At 47.8% G+C, this 20,875-nt stretch overlaps 1 protein-coding gene across 1 annotated transcript in view; it reads right to left on the bottom strand.

Moving 5' to 3' along the window:
- Positions 1 to 17,431, bottom strand: part of VWA2 (von Willebrand factor A domain containing 2) — a 35,072-nt gene extending 17,641 nt beyond the window's left edge. The window contains exons 1-4 of the mRNA XM_007941613.1: positions 17,380 to 17,431; positions 13,156 to 13,230; positions 11,947 to 12,080; positions 3,399 to 3,508 (exon numbers count right to left, since the gene is read on the bottom strand). Coding sequence (XP_007939804.1) covers positions 3,399 to 3,508; positions 11,947 to 12,080; positions 13,156 to 13,230; positions 17,380 to 17,431 — 371 coding nt within the window. The remainder of the gene's footprint in view (positions 1 to 3,398; positions 3,509 to 11,946; positions 12,081 to 13,155; positions 13,231 to 17,379) is intronic.
- Positions 17,432 to 20,875: the final 3,444 nt, after the last annotated feature.

The following is a 20,875-nucleotide window of genomic DNA, read 5'->3' as shown; positions in this document are numbered from 1 at the left end:
ATAAGGAGCTGGGAGTGGATGCCTGATGATCTCTAGGCTCCTTTTGTACCAGCTCTCTGCAATTTACTCCTTTTTTTCAGATGTGAGCAGAGCAGTCATTTGAGTCAAAGTCAACCACATGCCCCAAATTCTAGTCCTAAACTCAAGCCAACAGGCTGCTCTTTCTTCTGCAAAAGTCTGTGTATAAAGCCGGTACAAAGTTTTTTTTTTTTTAATGACAACTTTCCAAACACAAGCCAAACTCACTGCCATTGAGTCAATTCTGACTCATAGAGACCCTAAGGACAGTATAACTGTCTCATTGGGTTTCCAAGACTGTAAATCTTTACCGAAGCAGATTGCCTCATCTTTCTCCTGAGGAGCTGCTGGTGGATTCGAACCGCCGACCTTTTCGTTAGCAGCTGAATGCTTTAACCACCATGCCACCATAGTTCCTTTACAACTGATACACAATTCATGTGCCATAAAATTCACCTGTTTAAAGTGTACAATTTCTTGGTCATTAGCACAGTCATAATGACACACTGATCATCATCTGTCTAATTCGAGAACATTTTCCTCACCCCACAAGGAAACCCTCCTAGCAGCCCTCCCCATCCCCACCCGACCCCCGGGGGCAGTGCTAACAATTACTCCTCTGCTCTCTGGACCTTCCCTGTAAGTGGGATCACACAGCACGTGCCTCTCACGTCTGGCTTGTTTCATGCGGCATCATGTTGTCATGGTACATCCACGCTGAAACATGTATCAGTACTTCATTCCTTCTGTGGCCGGATAACTTTCCGTCACATGGATATACCACGTTTGCTTTATCCAGTCATCAGTTGATGGACATGTTTCCACTTCTGAGCTAGTATGATGAATGCTGCTGTCAACATCCATGTAGTTTCTGTGTGGACACGGGTTTTCATTTCTCTTAGGTATATACCTACGAGTGGAGTGGCTGGGTCATCTGCTAACTCTATTTTGAGGTACAGGCAGTCTCTAGGTTATGAACGAGATCTGTTCTTGTATCTTTAAGTAAAATCTGTAGGTGAGTCAGAGCAGGTGCATAGGGGCCTTAGGTGCAAGAAAAGGCTCGAAGTGTTTTCAGTGATTTAAAAGCTGCATGTGTAGCAAGTGAATGTGATTGGGATGAAGAGTACGTCCGGAGTAAGGTTTCGTTCAGTTGCTTCAAAGTGAGGGCAAATTTCCCTAACATTAAAGGGCAAGGAGTTGTTGTCCAGGGAACCCTGGCACAGTGGTTAAAGCACGCAGCTGCCAGCTAAAGGGTTGGTGGTTCAAATCCACCAGCTGCACCACGGGAGAAAGCTGTATCTGCAAAGATTTACAGCCTTGGAAATCCTGTGGCAGCAGTTCTACTCTTCTCCAGGGTTGGTATTGAGTCTGAATTGACCGAATGGCAGCAGGTTTGGTTTTTTGGTTTAGGAGTCATCCATAAGCCGGACATTGGTAACCCAGAGACTGCCTGGGCTGTCAGACTGTTCTCCAAAGCAGCTCCGTCATTTTACATTCTCAGCAGCCGTGTCTGAGGGTCACAATTTTTCCACAATTGCACCAACACTTGGTATTGTCCATCTTTCTGATTATAGCTGTCCTGGGTGGGTGGGCAGCAACATCTCCTTGTGGTTTGATCTGCACTTCCCCAGTGACTAACGCTGAGAATCTCTTCATGTGTTTGTTGGTCACGTGTATTTCTTCTTTAGAGAAATGTCTATTCACAAGGTCTCTTTCGGACCGATGAAAGTGTTCTAAAGTTAGAGGGAGCATTGCATAACTCTGTAAACATGCCCAAGAGCTCTACATTGTGTATTTTAAATTAGTGGCCTTCATGAGACATAAATCACCTCTCAGTAAAGCTGGTTTGTATGCATAATAGCCATGGGGTGGGGTGGGTGGTCAGGAGCCTGGTGAGAGATTCTTAAGTACCGCTGCCCAGCCACTGATTCAGCAGGTCTGGGACCTGTATTTTTAACATGTTCCGTTGGCAGTTCTGACCCAGGTGGCCAGAGGACCTCACTTTGACAAGGGCTGCTCTTATATGTCTTGGCTCAAGATAACTTCAAGGCTGCTGTGTGAGCTTTATGGGAGACTCATTCTTGGAGACCCCAAGGATAGAAGGGAAAAGAAGACAGGCAGCGGATACCAATGCATATTTTTAAAGACATACAAACGTGCTTTTCTCTTTTGCACTTTCTTAGATTTGTCTTGCTCCTTCTTCTACCCACCGCAGAGCAAACGGGGACACACAGCCTGAGATGAAGCCACTGGCTCTCCTGGGCCTCCAGAGGTCCTGGTGTGCCCAGCGTGGGGACCTGTGCTTGCTGAGGGTGCTGGTGGGCCTACCGAGGCCTGTGCCTGGGAAGGGACCTTAGAGCTCAGGGCCTTTGCAACTGGAAGCAATGGCAGGAAATAGCCGGGACCAAGGACTTCGGTGGGACTTTAGAGGATTCCAGAGCAGGGGATAACAGAGACCAGAGAGGATGTGGCCATCAGAGAGGCAAGTGGCAAGTCACTGTGACGGCTTCTGAAGAACATTTTATCAGCTCTGTGTGTGTGTGTATGCACACATGTGTACACACAGACATATCACTGCTATCAAGTTGATTACAACTCAGTGACCCTACAAGACAGAGTAGAACTGTCCCATGAGGTTTTTGAGGCTGTAAATCTTTACAGAAGCAGACTGTCACATCTTTCTCCTGTGGAGCAGCTGGTAGATTTGATCTGCCAACCTTTCAGTTAGCAGCCAAGTGATTAACCACTGCACCACCAGCACTCCTACACACAAATGTACACACATGAAGTATATCCACAGCCATATGTATATATACACATATAACATACATGTATATACATATATATTTATATACATGTATCAGCTAACTTGGAATGTCAGTTAGGGCCCAGTACATGTACTTACAGGGTACATATGTGTATAAGCACTTACACAGTGATTTAAAGCACTCTCAGTCACAGAAGTATTTACCCCTTTTTACACACACAAAAAAAACCTAAAAGGTGGCTGTGAGAAATGGGTACACTGTCTAAGCTGAAGCAGCCCCAAGGCACAGAGCTGGGTTGGGACCCAGTGGTCTACCCACACCATTCTCAAGCCCAGTCTCAACCTTCAATAGCCCTTTCCTTCTCGGCATTGACAGCTACACAGAATAGCAGTGAATGCTTTCTGACTTGTGTTTGCATTCCCACTGGGGGACCTTAGTAAGGAGTAGCTCGAGGAGGGAGGCCTGTGTGCACAGCTGGGGTTCAGGAAGCCCATCCCCCACTTTCAGCTCCCAGCAAGCTGAGGGGCTGGGAGCAAGGCCTCTTCCTTCAAGAGAAGCAGGAGGGGAGCAGCTGGCGTCTTCCTCACCATGCCATTATCTGATTGTACATACTTGAAAATCGTCCTCTTGAGTTTTGCCTTCACTTCCTGTCGGGTTGAGAACGAATCCAAGGGGAATTCCAGATGAGGGGTGGAACTGAACTGGACCGCTCCCACTCTGACCTGCAGCAAGAGACAGGGGGCCCGAGACTGGAGTCAAGTCACAGACGTTCCTGAGAGGACTCAGGGACAAGGTTAATGACCCCACCTCCTGCCCACTCAACACACCCCACTGCAGGAGCTATCTCCAGTCTCCGAAAAGAAGCTTCCAAGGGCCAGGAGGAAAATCTGGAAGCAAAAGAGCTGAATGATCCAATCTTTCAGCCTCCATCCCTCCAACCAACCAGCTGCTATCGATGCTGCCACACGGTGACCCCACGTGTGTCAGAGTGGAACTGCGCTCAGCAGAAGTTTTCACGGCTGTGACCTTTTGGCAGTGATTGTCAGGTCTTTCCTCCGAGCCACCTTTGGATGGGCTCAAACCACCAACTTCCTGGAGCACGTAACTGTGTTACCCAGGACTCCCCACACCTCCTTAAAGGCAGCTAAACATCCTGGCATCCCGCTGGGCTGGAGCCTGGAGGCAGGCTTTCTGCTTTGGGTTGCCAGCTGTCTCCCAGGCGTTGGCACAGCTTTAAGCAAGCTCCCACGTGGTCTCATCAATCCACACACATTTAGTACCCACACGGCTGCTGGGGAAAGGAAAATTAAAAAGGGTGCAGATCTTGCCCAAGGCCACAGGGCTAGTAAGAAAGGGGAAACAAAAAACACCAAACCCACTGCCACTGAGTCATGTCAACACAGAGAGACCCTGTAGGACAGAGCATATAGTTTCCATGGCTGTAATCTTTGTGGAAGCAGACTGCCCCATCTTTCTCCTGCAGAGCAGCTCGTGGGATCAAACTGCCAACCTTTTGGTTGACAGCTGGGCACTTGAACCACTGAATCGCCTGGGCTCCTTCCTTGTAAGAAAGGGCACCAGGACTCAAATCCAGACTGCTGAACTTCACTGCCGATGATCTCCACTAAGGGTCTAGACTCTCCCTTCCTAAGGAGCTCTGCTGGTGCAATGCCAAAGGCATCTGATTGCTAACTAGAAGGTTGGCAGTTCAAACCCACCAGCTATTTCATGGAAAGAAGGTGGGGCAATCTACTTAAGGAAAGATATACCCCCTTGGATGAGGTCGCTATGAGTTACAAAGTGGGAACTGGCTCGATGGTAGTGGTCCTCACCAGCCAGCACAGGCGTTCAGCAAAATGCACGGTGACCCACCAGGGGTGCCACAGAAGCTGAGTGCAGCCACCACCAGTCGGTTCCTTTGCTGGGTTGTCAGCTCTTCCAGGCCTGCTCCTGCTAAACTGAAGAAAGGCCAAGTCTCCAAACTGGAGGCAGACGGGGGCCAAGCAGCAGCAACCTCAACTGAGACTAACAACACTGATGCTGAAGGTGTCTACAGGATGGAAGAAACAAGAGCCATCGATGTCACCAAGCAGACTCAGGCATCCTTATAAAAGGAGGCCCTGCAAAGAAAATCCAACATCTCGCAGAACCGAAGGAGGGAATCAGAGGAAAGCCATTATCTGGACCTTGAGACACTAGTGTGTCCGAGCAAAGAAGGCTACAGACATTTCAGGTTTCTTCTTGAAGTCCTAAGCCCTGTACCTGATCAATGGCTCCTAAAAACCCCTGGTGAAACTATATTCCAGCTACTATTCCCATAACTGGGAGCTCTGGTAGCATAGTGCCTAAGGCGCTTGACTGCTAACCAGAAGGCTGGTGGTTCAAACCAACCAGCCACTCCTCAGAAGGAAGACGGGGCAATCTACTTCCTTAGTGATACTGCCTCGGAAACCCAAGGAGGGGTTGCTATGAGTCGGGTCCGACTCGACGGCACATAACAACAACAACATTCCCATAACTAGACCCCAATTATGGCAAAGATTACAAATGGGTCAGCTGAGTCACATTTAAGGAGGGCCTGCAATGACTGAGTACTGCAACTACCCACTTACATGCCTGAGCTGTGGGAGAGGGCCGAAGAACTCTGCCACGCCAGGCTGGCCGTGCCTCCTTGCAGTGAGCACGCCCCTCGGCCTTTCCTTCGGGACCAAGGACGTCCTGATGCAGGGCCAGCCACCGGGCATCCAAAGTGGGAAGGACTTCAAGTCCAGGCAGGGATGTGGGAGGGAAGGGCTCTGACAGAGCAGCAGACAGGCTCAGGCAGAGGTTCCTGGGAAGGAACCCTTTCTAAACCTCCCTTGAATTTAACATTGTGGTAAAGGGAACGTCATAAACCAGTGGGGAAAAGACGGTCTACTGACGAATTTGAGACCCGTGAATGGCAATCTGTAAGAAATAAAGGATAAACTGCAAATGGAGCCAAGACTTCAATGTGAAAAATGAAACCATGGAAGTTCTAAAAGAAAACCTGGGAGAGTTGCTCTATAACGTTGAACTGGAAAGATCTTCCTATGACTTGAAATCCAGAAACCATAAAAGAAAAGACTGATAAATGAGACTACATTTAAAAGATAAAAAAAATAAAACAAACTTCTGCATGGTGAAACATCTTCATGAAATAAAAAAGCTAAAACAAAATGGAAAAAAATATTTACCACTCATGTCAGAGACAAAGGACTAGTTTCCAAAACATATAAAGAGTTTTTAGGAATCAATAACGTAAAATAATCCAACCAATGATCCAACAGAAAAAGTGAGTTGCATTTGCAAATGCAAACAGCCCTTAAACATTCAGAGATGCTTGACCCTCACTACACTTAGAGACTATCTTCTCCTATCAGTTTAGCAAAAAGCCAAACATGACATTTCTATGGTTGTGGACATACCAGACTTACAAACATTGCTGGTAGGAACATAAATTGGCAGAAGCTCTAGAGAGGGTCATTTGTCAACATTTACCAAAAATTATCCGTGCACAGGGTTATTGGGAGCTGACTGGATGGCAGCTAACAACAACAAATTGAACAAACTGGAAATCTGTCCTACCAATGTATTTATACACCTGAAATGACAACTCATTCATCATAAGTATACTTGTAATAGCAAGTGTTCATCAACAGATGATTAGTTAATTAAATCTTGGTAAACCCTTACAGTGGAACACTGATCAGCTATAGTAAAACGAGTGCTAACCAAAAGGCTGGTAGTTCAAACCCAGCAGCCCCTCCTCAGAAGGAAGACTGGGCAATCTACTTCATAGGGGATACTGCCTCGGAAACACAAGGAGGCGACGCTATGAGTCGGATCTGACTCGATGGCAGTGAGTTTGGTTTTTGGTTAGTAAAAAGAAAAATAATATGTGCTTATATATTGATATATAGAAATATTTCCAAGACAAAACGGGGAGGGAAAAAGCAAGAAATAGAATAGTGTATATAGTATATTACCCTTGGTGTAAGAATCCCTGGTGGCACTGTGGTTAAAGCCCTCAGCTGCTAACCAAAAGGTCGGCAGTTCAAACCCACTAGTCGTTCTGCAGGAAAAAGATGACGCTGTCTGCTTCCATAAAGATCTACAGCCTTGGAGAGCCCATATTCTACTCTGTCCTATAGGGTCGCTATGAGTCAGAATTGGCTTGACAGCAGTTGGTAGGGGTACCCTCAGTGTAAAAAGGGGGAAAATAACGTAATTCACATTTGCTTATATTTACATGCAGTAATTCTGGAAGGAGGGTCAAGAAAGCTAGGAGGAGGACTAGCAGATGGAAACTGCCTGGGTGTGAGGGAGACTTCCCATTTACCTTTTTATGGAACGATGTGAATGAATTACTCAGTGAAAAAGGAGAACAGCTCTCTTGAGACCAACAGCTGGTGTATTTACTTGAGTTAAACAGGAAGGCTGTAACTTCAAAACAAGATGGAAACAGCTGAAGTCAGTAGTTGAAGCATTTAATTTAATTGGTGGTTTGGGAGCAAAAGAGTTGCCTTTCATCTGCTCCAGTTTACTGTATGTCTGGGAAGGAAACCTGCCCAGTTTTCACTGCACACTGCAATCACTCCCTGGCAATCATTCTATTATAGCCAGGAAGTTAGCTTCTCAGCCTTAAGTGTTGAGAGGAAGACTTCAAACACCCAAATATCCACCTACAACACAGCACCATAAAAGCCTTAATTTACAGCTACTTGAAAATTTCTTCCCTCAGACTGAAGTCAGAGAAAACCAACCAACCAAATCCCCTGCCATCAAGCTGATGACTCATCGAGACCCTACAGGGCAGAATAGAAACCCCCCTAGGCTTTCCAGGGCTGTCAATCTTTACAGAAGCAGACTGCCACATCTTTCTCCTGTGGAGTGCCTGGTGGATATGAACCACTGACCTTCTGGTTAGTAGCCGAGTGCTTTAACCACAGCGCCACATGGGCTCCTTATAGAAAGTAAACCCAGGAGCAAATCAGACCCCTTGTACTGAAGATGACGACACAGCAGCAGAAACAGAAAACCCAAAACTACAAATCACTCTGAACATCAGAAATCACTCCTGCAAAAGCCCTCCCCCAGATCCTGCATAAAGAGGGAGAACAATGTGGTACAAAACTCAAAATCATTTGGAGGCAAAAAAAAAAAAGGTGGGGACCAGGTTTGCTGGTCCAATGGAGCCTGGTGTAACCACTGAGACTATGGCCCCTAGCTGCCCTTCAGGTCTGGAATTGAACCCACACCTGTGGTTTCCAGCCAAACAAAGTACAGGCATGTGAGTTGGGCATTTACCTCAAGTAGACACACGCCCTGGAGAGAACAATCACGGGAGAAGGAAGGGCTGCTTATGCACAGGGAGATAGCTCAGGGTGCAGAAGAGTATGAAGGGATGGACACTGGGAGGAGGTAACTATGGGGAGGAAGTGGGAGGGGAGCTGCTGCATTGTAAATTTTGGTCATGACATGAGACAAGGTATGTGTGAACTGCTGTATGAAAAGTGAATTTACTCTGTAAATCTTCACCCAAATCCTAATAAAAAAAAAAAAAGCCCTCCCCCCCAAGGCACTGGAACAAGTCCACCTGAGCCCACTGGAGGCCGGACGCTCACTCATTCACAGAAATAGCGGGGAAATAAAGTTGCTGTCGAGTCAACTTTACCGCGTGGAGACCCCGTGTGTGTCAGGGTGAAAGCCTGTTCCATCAGGTTTCCAGTAGTCGGTTTTTCTTCTGAGGTGGCTCTGGGTCAATTTGAACCTCCAGCCTTTCAGTTAGCAGCTGAGGGCATGAACCATTTGTACCACCTCAAGGAGTCCTCAGAGAGTCACCCAAGTCTTTTGTGTAACAACTCTTGCCATGAGAACGTTTTCTCGAGTTAAACCCAAATCTAACTCCCTGAACATCCAAGGCTACAGTTCTGTCCTCTTGGCAAAACAGAGTCATGCTGCACCGTCTTTCCCATGAAAATGTCAATCAGCTTCCCTCATGTGCAAGTTTCCAGGCCTCTGCCTGGGCACTGGCTAGTTTCCCAATATCTAGCCTAAAAGTCAGCTCCCGGCACTGAGCGCCACCATCTAGGTGCCATCCTGCGATGCTGAGGTTAAATTCCCTGCACCCTGGGGACCCGTGGGCTGGGGCAGCAGCAGCGGCTCCAACAGCACCAACCACGGCAGATATGCCATGGTTTATCTTACGGGACCACCCTTTCCCCGAGAGTGGAACTCCATCAGCTCCCCACCTCCGCCAGCTGTCACTCACCCTGTGAGAACATGATGTGAATCCTCAGTGTCCTTACCATATCCTAGCCTAGGGGCTACACTGGGAGACATAACCGAGCAAGTTCTGGGCTGAAAGTCAAGAGCCCCAGAGTTCTTTCACACTTAGCTCTGTCCTGGGTTTGCTGTGTGACTCCAGGCAGCCACCCAACCTCTCTGAGCCTCAGTTCCCTCCTCTGTAAAACATTCACTAACAGTCCATACAGTCCTCTTCCCTCTCAACCTGCCATCCTCAGGGGTCTCCAGGCCACCTGTTTCAGGACACATTACATCAACATCAAGGTCAGCAGAGTTTGATCTATGTGCCATTTCCTCCATGAATAACTCGTGAAGCTTCCTAGGGACTCCCTTCCTCTTAAAACCAGGGCCCCGTTGGGAGGAGGGTAGCGTTTCAGCTCCTCAGCCCCGACCCTTTCCGGGTCTGTGCGCTGGGCCAGCATCACATTGGAACTTCTGGTCCGGTCACGCCCAGACTGAATGAGGTCTCCTACAGTGTTTTTTTGGACCCCGTATACAGGGTCACTATGAGATGGAGCTGACGCAGCAGGCACTACAACAGCAGCGCCAAGATGCTTTAGACGACAGGGCAAGGCTGCTCGTGGTCCACGGTTATGTACTCACTCTCCGAAAGTGACGTGCATTTCTGCGGAAATCTGGCCCTGATGGAAGCCACTTCTGCTCCTAAGTTTTAGAGGTTTTATCAGGATTAACCCAGGAATGCGATCTTGGAAAACTACTTTCTTCCTCAACCTATATGTGAATAGTCTCTAATTCAACTAATTATGGTTTTCCACACCAAACGTCCCTTGTAAATTTTTTGTAATAACTTACAACGGTTGAAATCCAGAAAGGATGAAAATGTCCACACTGACAGTGCCCTGTATGTGTGCCCCATCTGTGCAGTTCCCAACCCCCGCCACGGGAAACCACTGTTCAAAGTGCCTCCAGTGTCCCTTCACGCCTCCACGAGGCAAATGCAAATGCGGGTTCTTATTCACCCCTTAATCTTTCACTTAGTAAGTTCACATGGCATTTACACTTTTCACACTTGTTCTGGAGTCTTTCCACAGCAGTCCCTCGACCACCTGCTCATTCATTTTCTGCAGCTGCCCACTGCTCCATTCAATGAGTGCACCAGAATGCATATAACCTGTGCCCTGGGAATAGACAGTCAGATCATCTGAAATATTTTGCTATTACAAACTGCTGCAATGAATAATGGTAGGTGCATTACTTTGCACCTGCAGAAGCATTTGTAGAATAAATTCCTTTTAGTGAAATTCTGGGTCCAAATACAAACAGTCCAAACCTTTGATTTTTTTTTTAATCAACATGGTTGGATTTCTTCTACACAGGCCGTACATTTTGCACTCCTGAAGGAAGGGCATCCTGGCCAAGGAAGGGGCATCCGTCAGCTGTGTGACAATGCCTGTTTCCTAGAGACTTGCCAACAGAGCCTGTCACCAAACTCTGGGGTTTTGCTAATGTAGGAAGTGAAAACTGCTGTGTCAGAGGACAGAGATTACACTGAGTGAGGCTGAGCATCTTTTCATATCTCTAAAGGCCATCGGGGTTTTGTTCTCTGGGAACAATCTGTTCTTACTGCCCAGTGTTCTACTGGGTTGCTCACACAAGAGCCACAGCCACAATATTCGGCTGATACTTAGGAACTGCCATCTGGAGCCACGGAGCTCTGGTGGTGCTGTGGTTAAAGCATTTGGCTGCTAACTAAAAGGTCGGCCGATCAAACCCACCAGCCACTCTGCAGGAGAAAGATGAGGCAGTATGCTTCTGTAGAGATTTACAACCTTGGAAACCCCATGGGGCAGTTTTATTGTTCTATGGCTCACTATGAGTTGGAATCGACTAAATGGCAGTAGGTTCGGTTTGGTTTGGTCTAGAACCAGGAAGAACAAGAAATGAAGATGCTTGTTAGATTCATTGAGGCAGGAGTCATTCCTTCCTCAGGTCCCTGGGAGGTGCAAACAATTGGTACTTGATTTACTTCCATAGAGATACCACCTTGGAAACCCAAGGAGGGGTCACTATGAGTTGGATCTGACTCGGTGGCAATGAGTTTGGTTTTTCTTTTTAAACTAACCAAAAGGTTGCCAGTTCAAATCCATCCAGCAGTGCCACAGACTCCTTCCATAAGATTACAACCATTGAAAATACTATGAAGCATAGTTCTACTCTTAGACACATAGGGTCTCCATCAGCTGGAGTTGACTCAATCACAATGGGTTTGGTTCTTCTTGATTTAGTTCCTTCCAAGTGAACAGAAAGGGTAGGAGCTATGCCTCGTATTGAGACTAGTGTTCTGAGCACCGATAGTTTTGTCTGCTCCATATGTTTTCTCTTTCCCATTTGTCTACAAACACAACCCCTGTTTCTAGCGGAAAATCAAATCCATGTGCTCTCCCACCTCCACCCACAAGTGAATGAGCACTTGACTAAGGTCTGGCCAGAGCAGCTTTTCCTCCAGGTTACTGTGATTGGGCAAGAGACAATCATGTGACCTGACTTTGACCAATCAGGGCCCCCGTGCCTGAGACTTCTGACAGACCTATGGAGAAAGAGGTCTATCTTCTCTTCACTGGGGTCACCAGCTTGAAGGACAGCTTTGCTGTATCAGGTAAACCTGCTTGGGAATGAAGGCAGCCCAAGGGAGCAAAACTGAGAGGAGGAGAAATGAGAGGGATGGCTGATAGACTCACTTGAGCCCTTGGATACCACCCTACCTGGGACCACACAAACCAGTAAGTGCCCTCCTCTTCTGCTTACAATTGAATTTCCGCCACCTGCCACTATAAAGGCCCCTAACACACAGGCCCACAAGACTTGCACTCACCCTCTCGGGGCTGATGTCCAGAGCATCACAGACCGCGATGGCAAAGTGCTTGGACCTCTCAAAGCTCCTTTTCCCGACACTGTGGGAGCCATCCAGCAGGAACAGGATGTCCACCGCAGCTGAGCACTGCATCACTGGGAGGGGGAACAACAGGTAACACCAGCTTCTCCACAGTCTGGGTCGCAAGTGGGTCTCACGGAGCAGTGTGAAAGCAGAAATGATCCTGTGGTGGGTGGAGGTGCTGTTCCCCTTGGCATAACAAAGATCACACCGTGGAAGGTCCCGGCCAGAGTGGCCCTCCTCTGCCGTGGAAGCACCCCTGCCCCCAGACAGGAGCCACACACTCAGGCCCTCACATTTTGTAATCATGGACAAACCCAATTCAACAGCACTTATTGGGCTCTACACAAGGAGGAAGGGTCTCCCGGGCCGAGAAGGGACACTGAAGAGCCTTGATCTCAGCTCTCAAGGGCTTATAATCTAGTCAGGGACACAGATACCCTGCTATATGAGGCAGTGTGACCCAAGAGTGAAAGTAGCAGTGAGAACAGCCCACACTTACGCATGGAACACTTTATACACATGAATTTACTTAATCCTCACAGTCACATTATAAGATAGGCTACTCTTTTTATTTCTCGTCTACAGGTGAGGAAATCAGGGTCCATGGCAATTAAGTAACTTTCCTAAGGCCCAGGCACCAGAAAGCAGGACAGCTGGGAATCAAACCCTGGCTGTCTGGCCCCAGTGTTCACGCTCCCAGCACCTCACCACAATGATGCAAGAAAAGGGGGTCCGAGAAGGTGCACTGAGAAGGCACAATGGAGCTGGGGAAAGATGGAGGAGTTTCACCAGAGAGGGAAGGAAGGGCATCCCGGCTGAGGAAGGGGTACGCAGGGCCTCTGGGAAGGGCCCATAGGAGGGGATATGGATTATCATGGAAGAGGAAGGAATATGGCAGGAGATAAGACTGGTAGGGTAGACAGTGATTGTGTAACAGGAGACCTTGAGGCACAGGCTGAGAAATCTGGAATTCACCAGGGTCTTTACCCAAGAGAGTGGCTCAACTGGGGCCGTTTGGGGAAATGGCTGTGGCCCCAGTGAGAGGAAGTGAGAGTGGTACCAAGTGTCTGAGGTGACAGCTTCCCTTGCGTCTGCCACACAGAGCTGAAATGGGTGTTTGGAGGACTAAGTAAAACACGGGCTTACCTTTGCTGGCAGCTGAAATCCTCCCAATGGTCTCCCTGCTTCCGTGGACTTCCTGAAGAGGGAAGGATAGGGACACTAGGAGAGAAAACACCAGAAGCAGTCATTCCAAGGCCAAGAGGGGAGGAGTCTTATTCTCCACATCATGTGTCTCATGGACAGGAAATAGGAGGGAAAACAGGAATAAGAAGGAGTTTAAAGATACTTGTATCTTGAAACTTAATAGACAGATAGCATGAAGAAATTCCCCTGATTCCCCACCTCTATCAAGCACGTGTGTGTTGATATTTGGGTATTAAAAAAAAAAAAAAGGAATAATGGAAAGATTCTGGCTAGACTTTCAGCCTTGATTAGACCTAAAAGTGGGTCCCCTCTGGGACGTGGCTGCCTGCACTATGTCTAACTACGCTCAGAAGCTTCCCCTGGGCCCCTTAGACAGAATATCTCAACCACCAAAAAAATGAACGTGGGATGTGAACGCAGAGAAGAGATTTGTGGAAAAGCTCAGAGCAAATACTCCAACAGGTGACAAAATACTGTAACTCAAACGAGAGAACACTGTAAAGGTGAAATTCAAGTGATCAAATTTTAAACTTAATGAAATTGGGGAAAGATTAAGTTAGAAGAAAAGTTTTACCAGTTAGGGCACTGTAAATTGGTACAACTCTTTTGGAAATCAAGTTGGACAAACAAATTAGGAGTCAAAAATATCTACGTCCTTTGACTCTGCAGCAGCACACCTGGAAATGGATCCTAAGGAAAAAGAATTTTAGAGAATGTGCGCCCAGACCCTCTCCTGAATGCTACTTGTGAGAGAGAATTGCTGAGGAGAGTAAATATCCACAGAGACAAGGGCGTGAGTGATGAGATATCCGTTCCAGGTCATTCCTGTGAATAAGGACTCAAAAGCATCGGGGTAGGAAGTTCACGGGTAAACTTTTATTTCTTCCTGATACCTAATAAAATTGCAATTATGGTCTATGAACAATCAGTAACAATTTTAAAAACATACTTTGAGGGCAAAGGGGAACGCATTTGCCAAGGACGCTACAGGAGTTCAGAATGGTGAGCCAACTGCCAGGCAAGTCCTGAAGACAGTGAGGGTGTCACCTGGAGGACGTATTTTGAAAAGCCAACACCTCTCTGCAGCTACACTTGGGAGAGTCCAGTGGCAGAAGAGACATACACGAAGATGCTTTATAAATCACAGAGAAACACGACCAGGGTGGGCAGAGCCAGGGGCAGGAAAAGCTAGAGGAAAAGGGCAGATGAATGAATTCACCATGATAGGCTGCTGGGGAAAGAGGTCAAGGAGAGGGAGCTGGGACACAGCAGGAACCATGCAGGGCTGGGCTCGCCCCCTGGGGAAGCTGGGCTGCAAGGTTAGCAGCTGCCAAGAAAGTGAAAAGTGACTATGCAGGGGACAACAAAAGATGTCAGGTTCTGGAGCGAATGCCGAATGCCGCTTGCTTTCAGTGCCCCCTGGAGTTTGCTACTGGTCAGCTGGTTAACTCAGCACCCTTGGGCTGGTTCCAAGTTCCGTCCCAGCTCTACCTCCCATGCTCCATGCTTCAATCTCCACTTCCCAGTGCAACCTGAATTCATCTCAGACTATCCCAGACTCTAATCAGGCGGCTGCAACTCACCTGACAACCCTCCCTTTAATCTCTACTCATGAGGAGCTGGGTCTAGTCAATTAGCTCCACAGTCTAAAGCCGTGGCAAGTCTCTCTCATTAGGACAGTCACCACTGCTATTTTACCACCAGGAACAGAAACAAACCAAACTACAAAATAAAGGCAGTAGACTAATTAAAGAAAAAAGATCACCTCTGTACCTAAAACATGGCCGGTGTTAGAACAAGGCTGGGGCAACACTTACTTTTATGCACACACACCCCATTTCAGCAAATTGATCTCCAGAAAATAGAAGTTTTCTTCATCACTGCATTCAGACCATCAAGCTCTTGCCCAAGTTATATACTGTCCCATAATGCAGTGCTGCTCCCATGGGCCCCTCTGCCCTGTCCCCCTGGAGCACTTCTACCCTATTCTCTGTGGGGCCTAGCCCAGCTTTCTTCATACAGCATGTAGGCACAGAACTTTCCAAACCGAGTCCATGAATTACTGGCAAAGAGCCCAGGACCCAAGGAATCCCCAAGGCCCAGCCAAGAAGAGAAAAGTACTATTCTTTTTGAAACACCATACTAGTTGGAGAAAGCCCAGCTATCGCCCAGGGATAAGGGGTAGAAGAGCTCCATAGCCAGTGCTCACTAAGATGTCACTCAGCTTTTTGTGCCTCGCCGGAGCCTGTGTTAAGCTGTTCCAGTGAGCACACCTTGAGACTGGGTGCCATCACTGCCGCTCCCCTGGGAGGTCACCCATGGGCAGTTACCTAAGGACTGTGCAGAATTTCCCTGAGCAGAGCGGTGGCTCCTGTCCAACGGTGACTACCTCTTCTAACCAATTCAGCAGACACCTCTAAGGACACTGCTTCGGTTTAGGGACTTTCAGCTAGGCTGATGCCAATGAGGCTGGACTGAGAATGAATCAAACCCTCTCCCTCTACAGATCAGAAAACGAAGGCTTCTCTCTCTCCTTACAGGAGCCCACAGTGGTGGGACCAGCCCGGAAGTCTGATCTCCCCCAAGCTCTGGGGAACAGGTGAGTGGTGGGAGTAGTCAACTCAGCAGAGATTCTGTTTACTAAACCTAGACCCAGGAAGGAAGAAAAAACCTCAGACACCATAGTCGACCCCTGGTGTTACCAAAGAGGACCCTGGGCTAAACTTGGACAATGTGACCTCCTAGTCTGCTCATTCTTACATGGAGAGCAATGACCTGCAAGACACACTAACTTCTTCTCCTACCAGCTTATATTTCAGAGAGGCTACAACTTGGGAAAGGAGAGAAAGTGGGGCAAACCGTTAAGCGCTTGGCTGTTAACCAAAAGAGTGGCAGTTCACATGCACCCAGTGGCTCTGAAAGAAGGCCTGGCAATCTACTTGTGTAAAGATGACAGCCATGAAAACCAAAAGGGGCAGTTCTACTGTCACATGGGGCCACAGAATTGACTCAGTGGTACCCAGTGCCAACAACTTGGGAGGGACAAAGGGAAGTGAGAAGGTGGCTGAGCTGCCCCATTACTCCATCAGGACTATCTATTTCTTGAGCACCAACTATGAGCCAAGCACTGTGTACCCAGGGCTGTGGGCAGTTTCAATATGGGGATCTGACTTAACCTGAGGGTCCACACAATTCGGGACCTCAGAAGGAAGGTTGGGCAATCTATTTCCGTAGTGATACTGTCTCGGAAACCCAAGGGGGGTCACTATGAGTTGGGTCCAACTCAACGGCACATAACAACAACAACTTGGTGAGAGAAGGAACCCTGGTGCAGTAGTGGTTAAAGCATTAGGCTGCTAACCAAAAGCCTGAGGGTTTGCACCCACCAGCTGCTCCATGGGGAAAAGATGGGCAGTCTATTTCTGTAAAGACTTAAAAAAAAAAAAAAAACCTTACAGCCTTGGAAATGCTATAGAGCAATTCTACTCTGCCCCCCAGGGTCACTATGAGTTGGAATCGACTCACAGTGGGTTGGGTTGGGTTTGAAGGTGGGAGGGAGCAAGGATGCTCGGCAGGACTTGAAAGAAGTGTGGGAGGCCACCAGAGGGGATGCAAGGTGGCCACAAGGTCAGTACAGAGAGGGCCTCCAACAACAAGGGGACATCATTTTTTTAAGGGAGGGACAGCGGTGGAGAAAAGGTGCTCTGGTGGTGCAGCGGCTAAAGCACTCAGCTGCTAACCAAAAGGTGGCTAGCTGGATCTGCTCTGTGGGAGAAAGATGAGGCAGTCTGCTTCTGTAAAGATTTACAGCCTTAGAAACCCTGTGGGCAGTTTTACTGTGTCCTATAGGGTCACTAGTAGTTGGAATCAACTCAATGGCAGTGGGTTTTAGTGGTGGAGAGGAGTCCAGACATGATCTGGGTCGCATCTTGCAATGGCTGCTGTGTGCAGAATGGGCTAGGACAGAAGCAGCTGGATCCAGGGAGACTGGTCAGGAAGCTACTGCAGAGGTCCCAGCATGACATCATGGGGCTTAGGCTACAGAGGCAGCCCGGAGTAGAGAGAAGAGGATGGATTCGAGAGACCCTCAGAAGTTAAAAGCAACAGGTTAGGAAGCAAACCAACACCCCCAACACTTTACCCCCCACCACAGAAAGACCTTACCTGTGGGAAACATGAAAACACAGACAGCTCCCAGCAACAGGAAGGAGGGCATGTTGGTCTAACTCTAGGGCCAGAAAAACAACAGTTAGTTGTGTGAACTCCCCAAGCCACACCACTAACAAGATGAGGCTGCAGAACACAAACTTGATCCCCACCATAACCTGCACCAGCTACAAAAGCCCAATAAAGACTTTACTTCAATTACTTTGACATTAAACAACAATTCAACACCTTCTCTAGAATAACCAGGCCTGTCCTGGAATCTACCCCAGATGCTCAAGACTCAGGGAGGTGCATCGGCCCTGAGTTAGGGGTCACAGGGTCGAGGGCAACTTGGCCTGATCAGTCACGTGACCCTGGGAAAAGTCACTCCCCAGTCCGGGTCTCCACTGATTCACGTACAAGTTAGAGTCTGACACACTGAATATTCGATTTCCAATGACTTCATTTTCTGAAACCTTCTAGCAAGGTTTCCTAGCTAAGAAAACCACATCCTAAGAAAACCTGTGCTCCAAATTATTTATAAAGAGTAACGTGGCCGATGAAAAACTAAAAGTATTTTTAAAAAAAAACTTAGTATTGCTTAAGAATGCTTCTAGTGTGGGTCAAATTCAGTTCCACAGGGCCTGAATTCAAGGGGGTGACTAAGGGCAAAAAGTGGGTGCTTTTAATAAGAAGCTATAGGCCTTCACTTTGTTCTCATAAGGACACCATTACAGATTGAGGTAAGTTCCCCCAGGATATATATTGAAATGCTAAGCCCTAGACCTGTCACTGTAACCACATTTGGGAAGAGTTGTATTATTATGTATTATGTTCATGAAGCCATGACCTAAACCTACCCACTTCTAGTTATACAAAGAGCAGACTGGACACAGGGGTAAAGACAAAGGGGAAAAGATGCCATGTGATGATCTCCAAGGAACCTACAGAAGCTAACCCCCAGATCTTCCCCAGAGCTGTCAGAGAGCGAGCCTTCCCTCTACCCAGTGGCCTGAATTCAGACTTCTAGCCACTGCACTAGGAGGCTCTGGTAGCATAGTACCTAAGGCACTTGACTCCTAACCAGAAGGCTGGTGGTTCAAGCCCACCAGCCACTCCTCAGAAGGCAGATGGGGCAATCTACTTCCGTAGTGATACCGGCTGGGAAACCCAAGGAGGGGTCGCTATGAGTCGGGGCCGACTCGACAGCACATAATGGCAACAAAGTCAATGTCTGTTCTTTAAAGCCAACCACTTGTGGTATTTCTGTCACAGCAGCACTGGGAAACTGAGCCTTGGTCCTCACCTTAGCTATGAGGCCCATTTTGATGACAAAGACACAGTGTGCAATTCAAATTGTCGTACGTTACGCAAGTGCACACAGGGTACAAGTGCAGAAAGGGCTCACGTGGAATGAGAATTTAGGCTTTTCTCCCAGTAGAATTTAGCGAGGAAAAATCTAAAAATAGTCATCTAAAATTCTGTAGAACCTATTTCAGTTCTACTCCATGGCAGTGTTTGGTTTTGGATTTTATTATTATTATTATTATTATTATTATTATTATTATTCAGGTGCTATGTTTTTGCCCTTTGGGATCCAATGCATTCAGGATCACCCCCTCCAAACTCTCTGCATTACACTGTCCCACCAAGAAAAGTCTCAGAAGAGCCAGCAAGTCAACATGCAGGTCTTACTAAGTTCTCCTTCCACTAAACAGATAACGCACTCACTCAGGAGCTAACTCTGGAGCAAACACCCAAGGCAGAGACATGGAAGGCGAAAACACTCCGGGATTCCTGGAAAATCCCAAGCTCTAGAGATGAGGGCAGGGAGGAGGTGGCGAGTCCACGTGTGTGGTCTCACACAGGCAAACGTCCTCCAGGGAACTCCAACCCAATGCCATTCAGCCCACAGCTGTGTCACAGTAGTAGTGTTTTCAACAGCTGATTTTTCATAACTAGATCACCAGGCCTTTCTTCCAAGGGACCTCTGAGTGGGCTTGAACTTCCCACCTTGTGGTCAGCAGCCAAGTGCACCGCATGCACCTCCCACCCCCATGGAGGACACCAGTTCTCCAACACACATTGGAGAAGTTTCCTTTCATCTTTTGCAGCTCGTCTAAGCATCTCTAATCCAACCCATGCCAAGAGATGGCTTAGACTTGTCTGTGATGCTGCACCAACTCTGCCCAGGCATGAAAGCACACCTCCCGGCTGCAGAAGGGAACACCAGCTCAAACTCAGAAGGCGGGGTGCTGAGAGCAATGGCTCACTGTTCTGGTTACCTAGTGCCACTCTGACACGAAATATATCACAAATGGGGTGGCCTTAACAAACAGGAGTTTATTCTTACAATTTGGAGGTTTTAAGTCCAAGTTCAAAGTGCCAGGCTCTAGGGGCTGGGTGAAGGCCCCTCAACCTTGGGGTCCAGCTCTGCCTCCTGCTCCCAGCCCACTGGAGCTAGAGGCAGTTCTTCACTCAAGACAGCTGCTGGCTGCTGGGGCTGACAAGCCCAAGGTTGACAAGTAAAAAGGCACAGTCCCTATGTTACCAAACCACAAAGCAGGCCATTAACTTAAGTCCACTGTAAGTCCCAGGGTCAGCAGAGCATAGCAGGCTGCTGAGCAATGACATGGCTACATGCAGGGTCCAAGCATGCCATAGGCTAGAGACCATTTCCAAGGCTTCTCCTTGTATACAGGAAGCAGACCATATCCCAAAGGCAGCTATTCAGGTGCTTGTGGTAGATCCCACCATGGAGGTGATTGCCAGTCTCATTGTTGTGCCCAGGTTATGAAGGAGTTGTTCGGCGCGAGGAATTTGCCAACACACGACAATGCAAAAGCAATAGGAAAGTTTATTAGCTAACTTAAGTTAGGGTCCTTGCTCTCACCAAATCAGTGGCTTGAGCAAAAGACCCCGTGCTCTTACATTAAAACAAATTTATAGAAGAATATGGGGTGGAGTAGATAATTCGGTTTTTAGGACAGGGGTTTGGGAAGTTGGAGGGCGGGTCGGAATTCCCCGGTTTCAAAGGTGAGCGAGAGATTTTGTTGGAGTTATGCAGAACTCTCTGATATGTGCGAAATTTAGGGGGAGGGGGTGAGACCAGGCAGAACTCTCTGATATGCAAAATTTAGGGGGAGGGAGGTGAGACCTGTTAGAGCTTGAGGTATGGGAAATCCCCACATTAAAGGTTTCTGGTTAAAGATCTCCCTGGAGGCTATCAGTTTCAGCTCTACATTGTTTCAGCTCTACATCATCATGGGGAATAACTACCACCAGCTGCCCAGCCACTCAACCAGGCCCATCCAAGTTGACACACAAACATAACCACCCCACTCACCCAGAAAATCTTCCCTGGAGATCAATGCAACCACCAACTAGTGTTAGATTATTTTGATATGCAAGACAGAGTAGAACTGCCCATAAGGCTTCCAAGGCTGTAGATCGTTATCTCATTGTTGTCCTGAGGAGTAGCTAGTGGGTTCAAACCACTGACCTTTCATCTAGC

The sequence above is a fragment of the Orycteropus afer genome, unplaced genomic scaffold, assembly GCF_000298275.1.
Source record: "Orycteropus afer afer isolate SDZICR_OR568_19922 unplaced genomic scaffold, OryAfe1.0 scaffold00082, whole genome shotgun sequence".
Taxonomy (NCBI): Eukaryota; Metazoa; Chordata; class Mammalia; order Tubulidentata; family Orycteropodidae; genus Orycteropus; species Orycteropus afer.
This window is presented reverse-complemented; position numbering and strand designations above follow the sequence as displayed.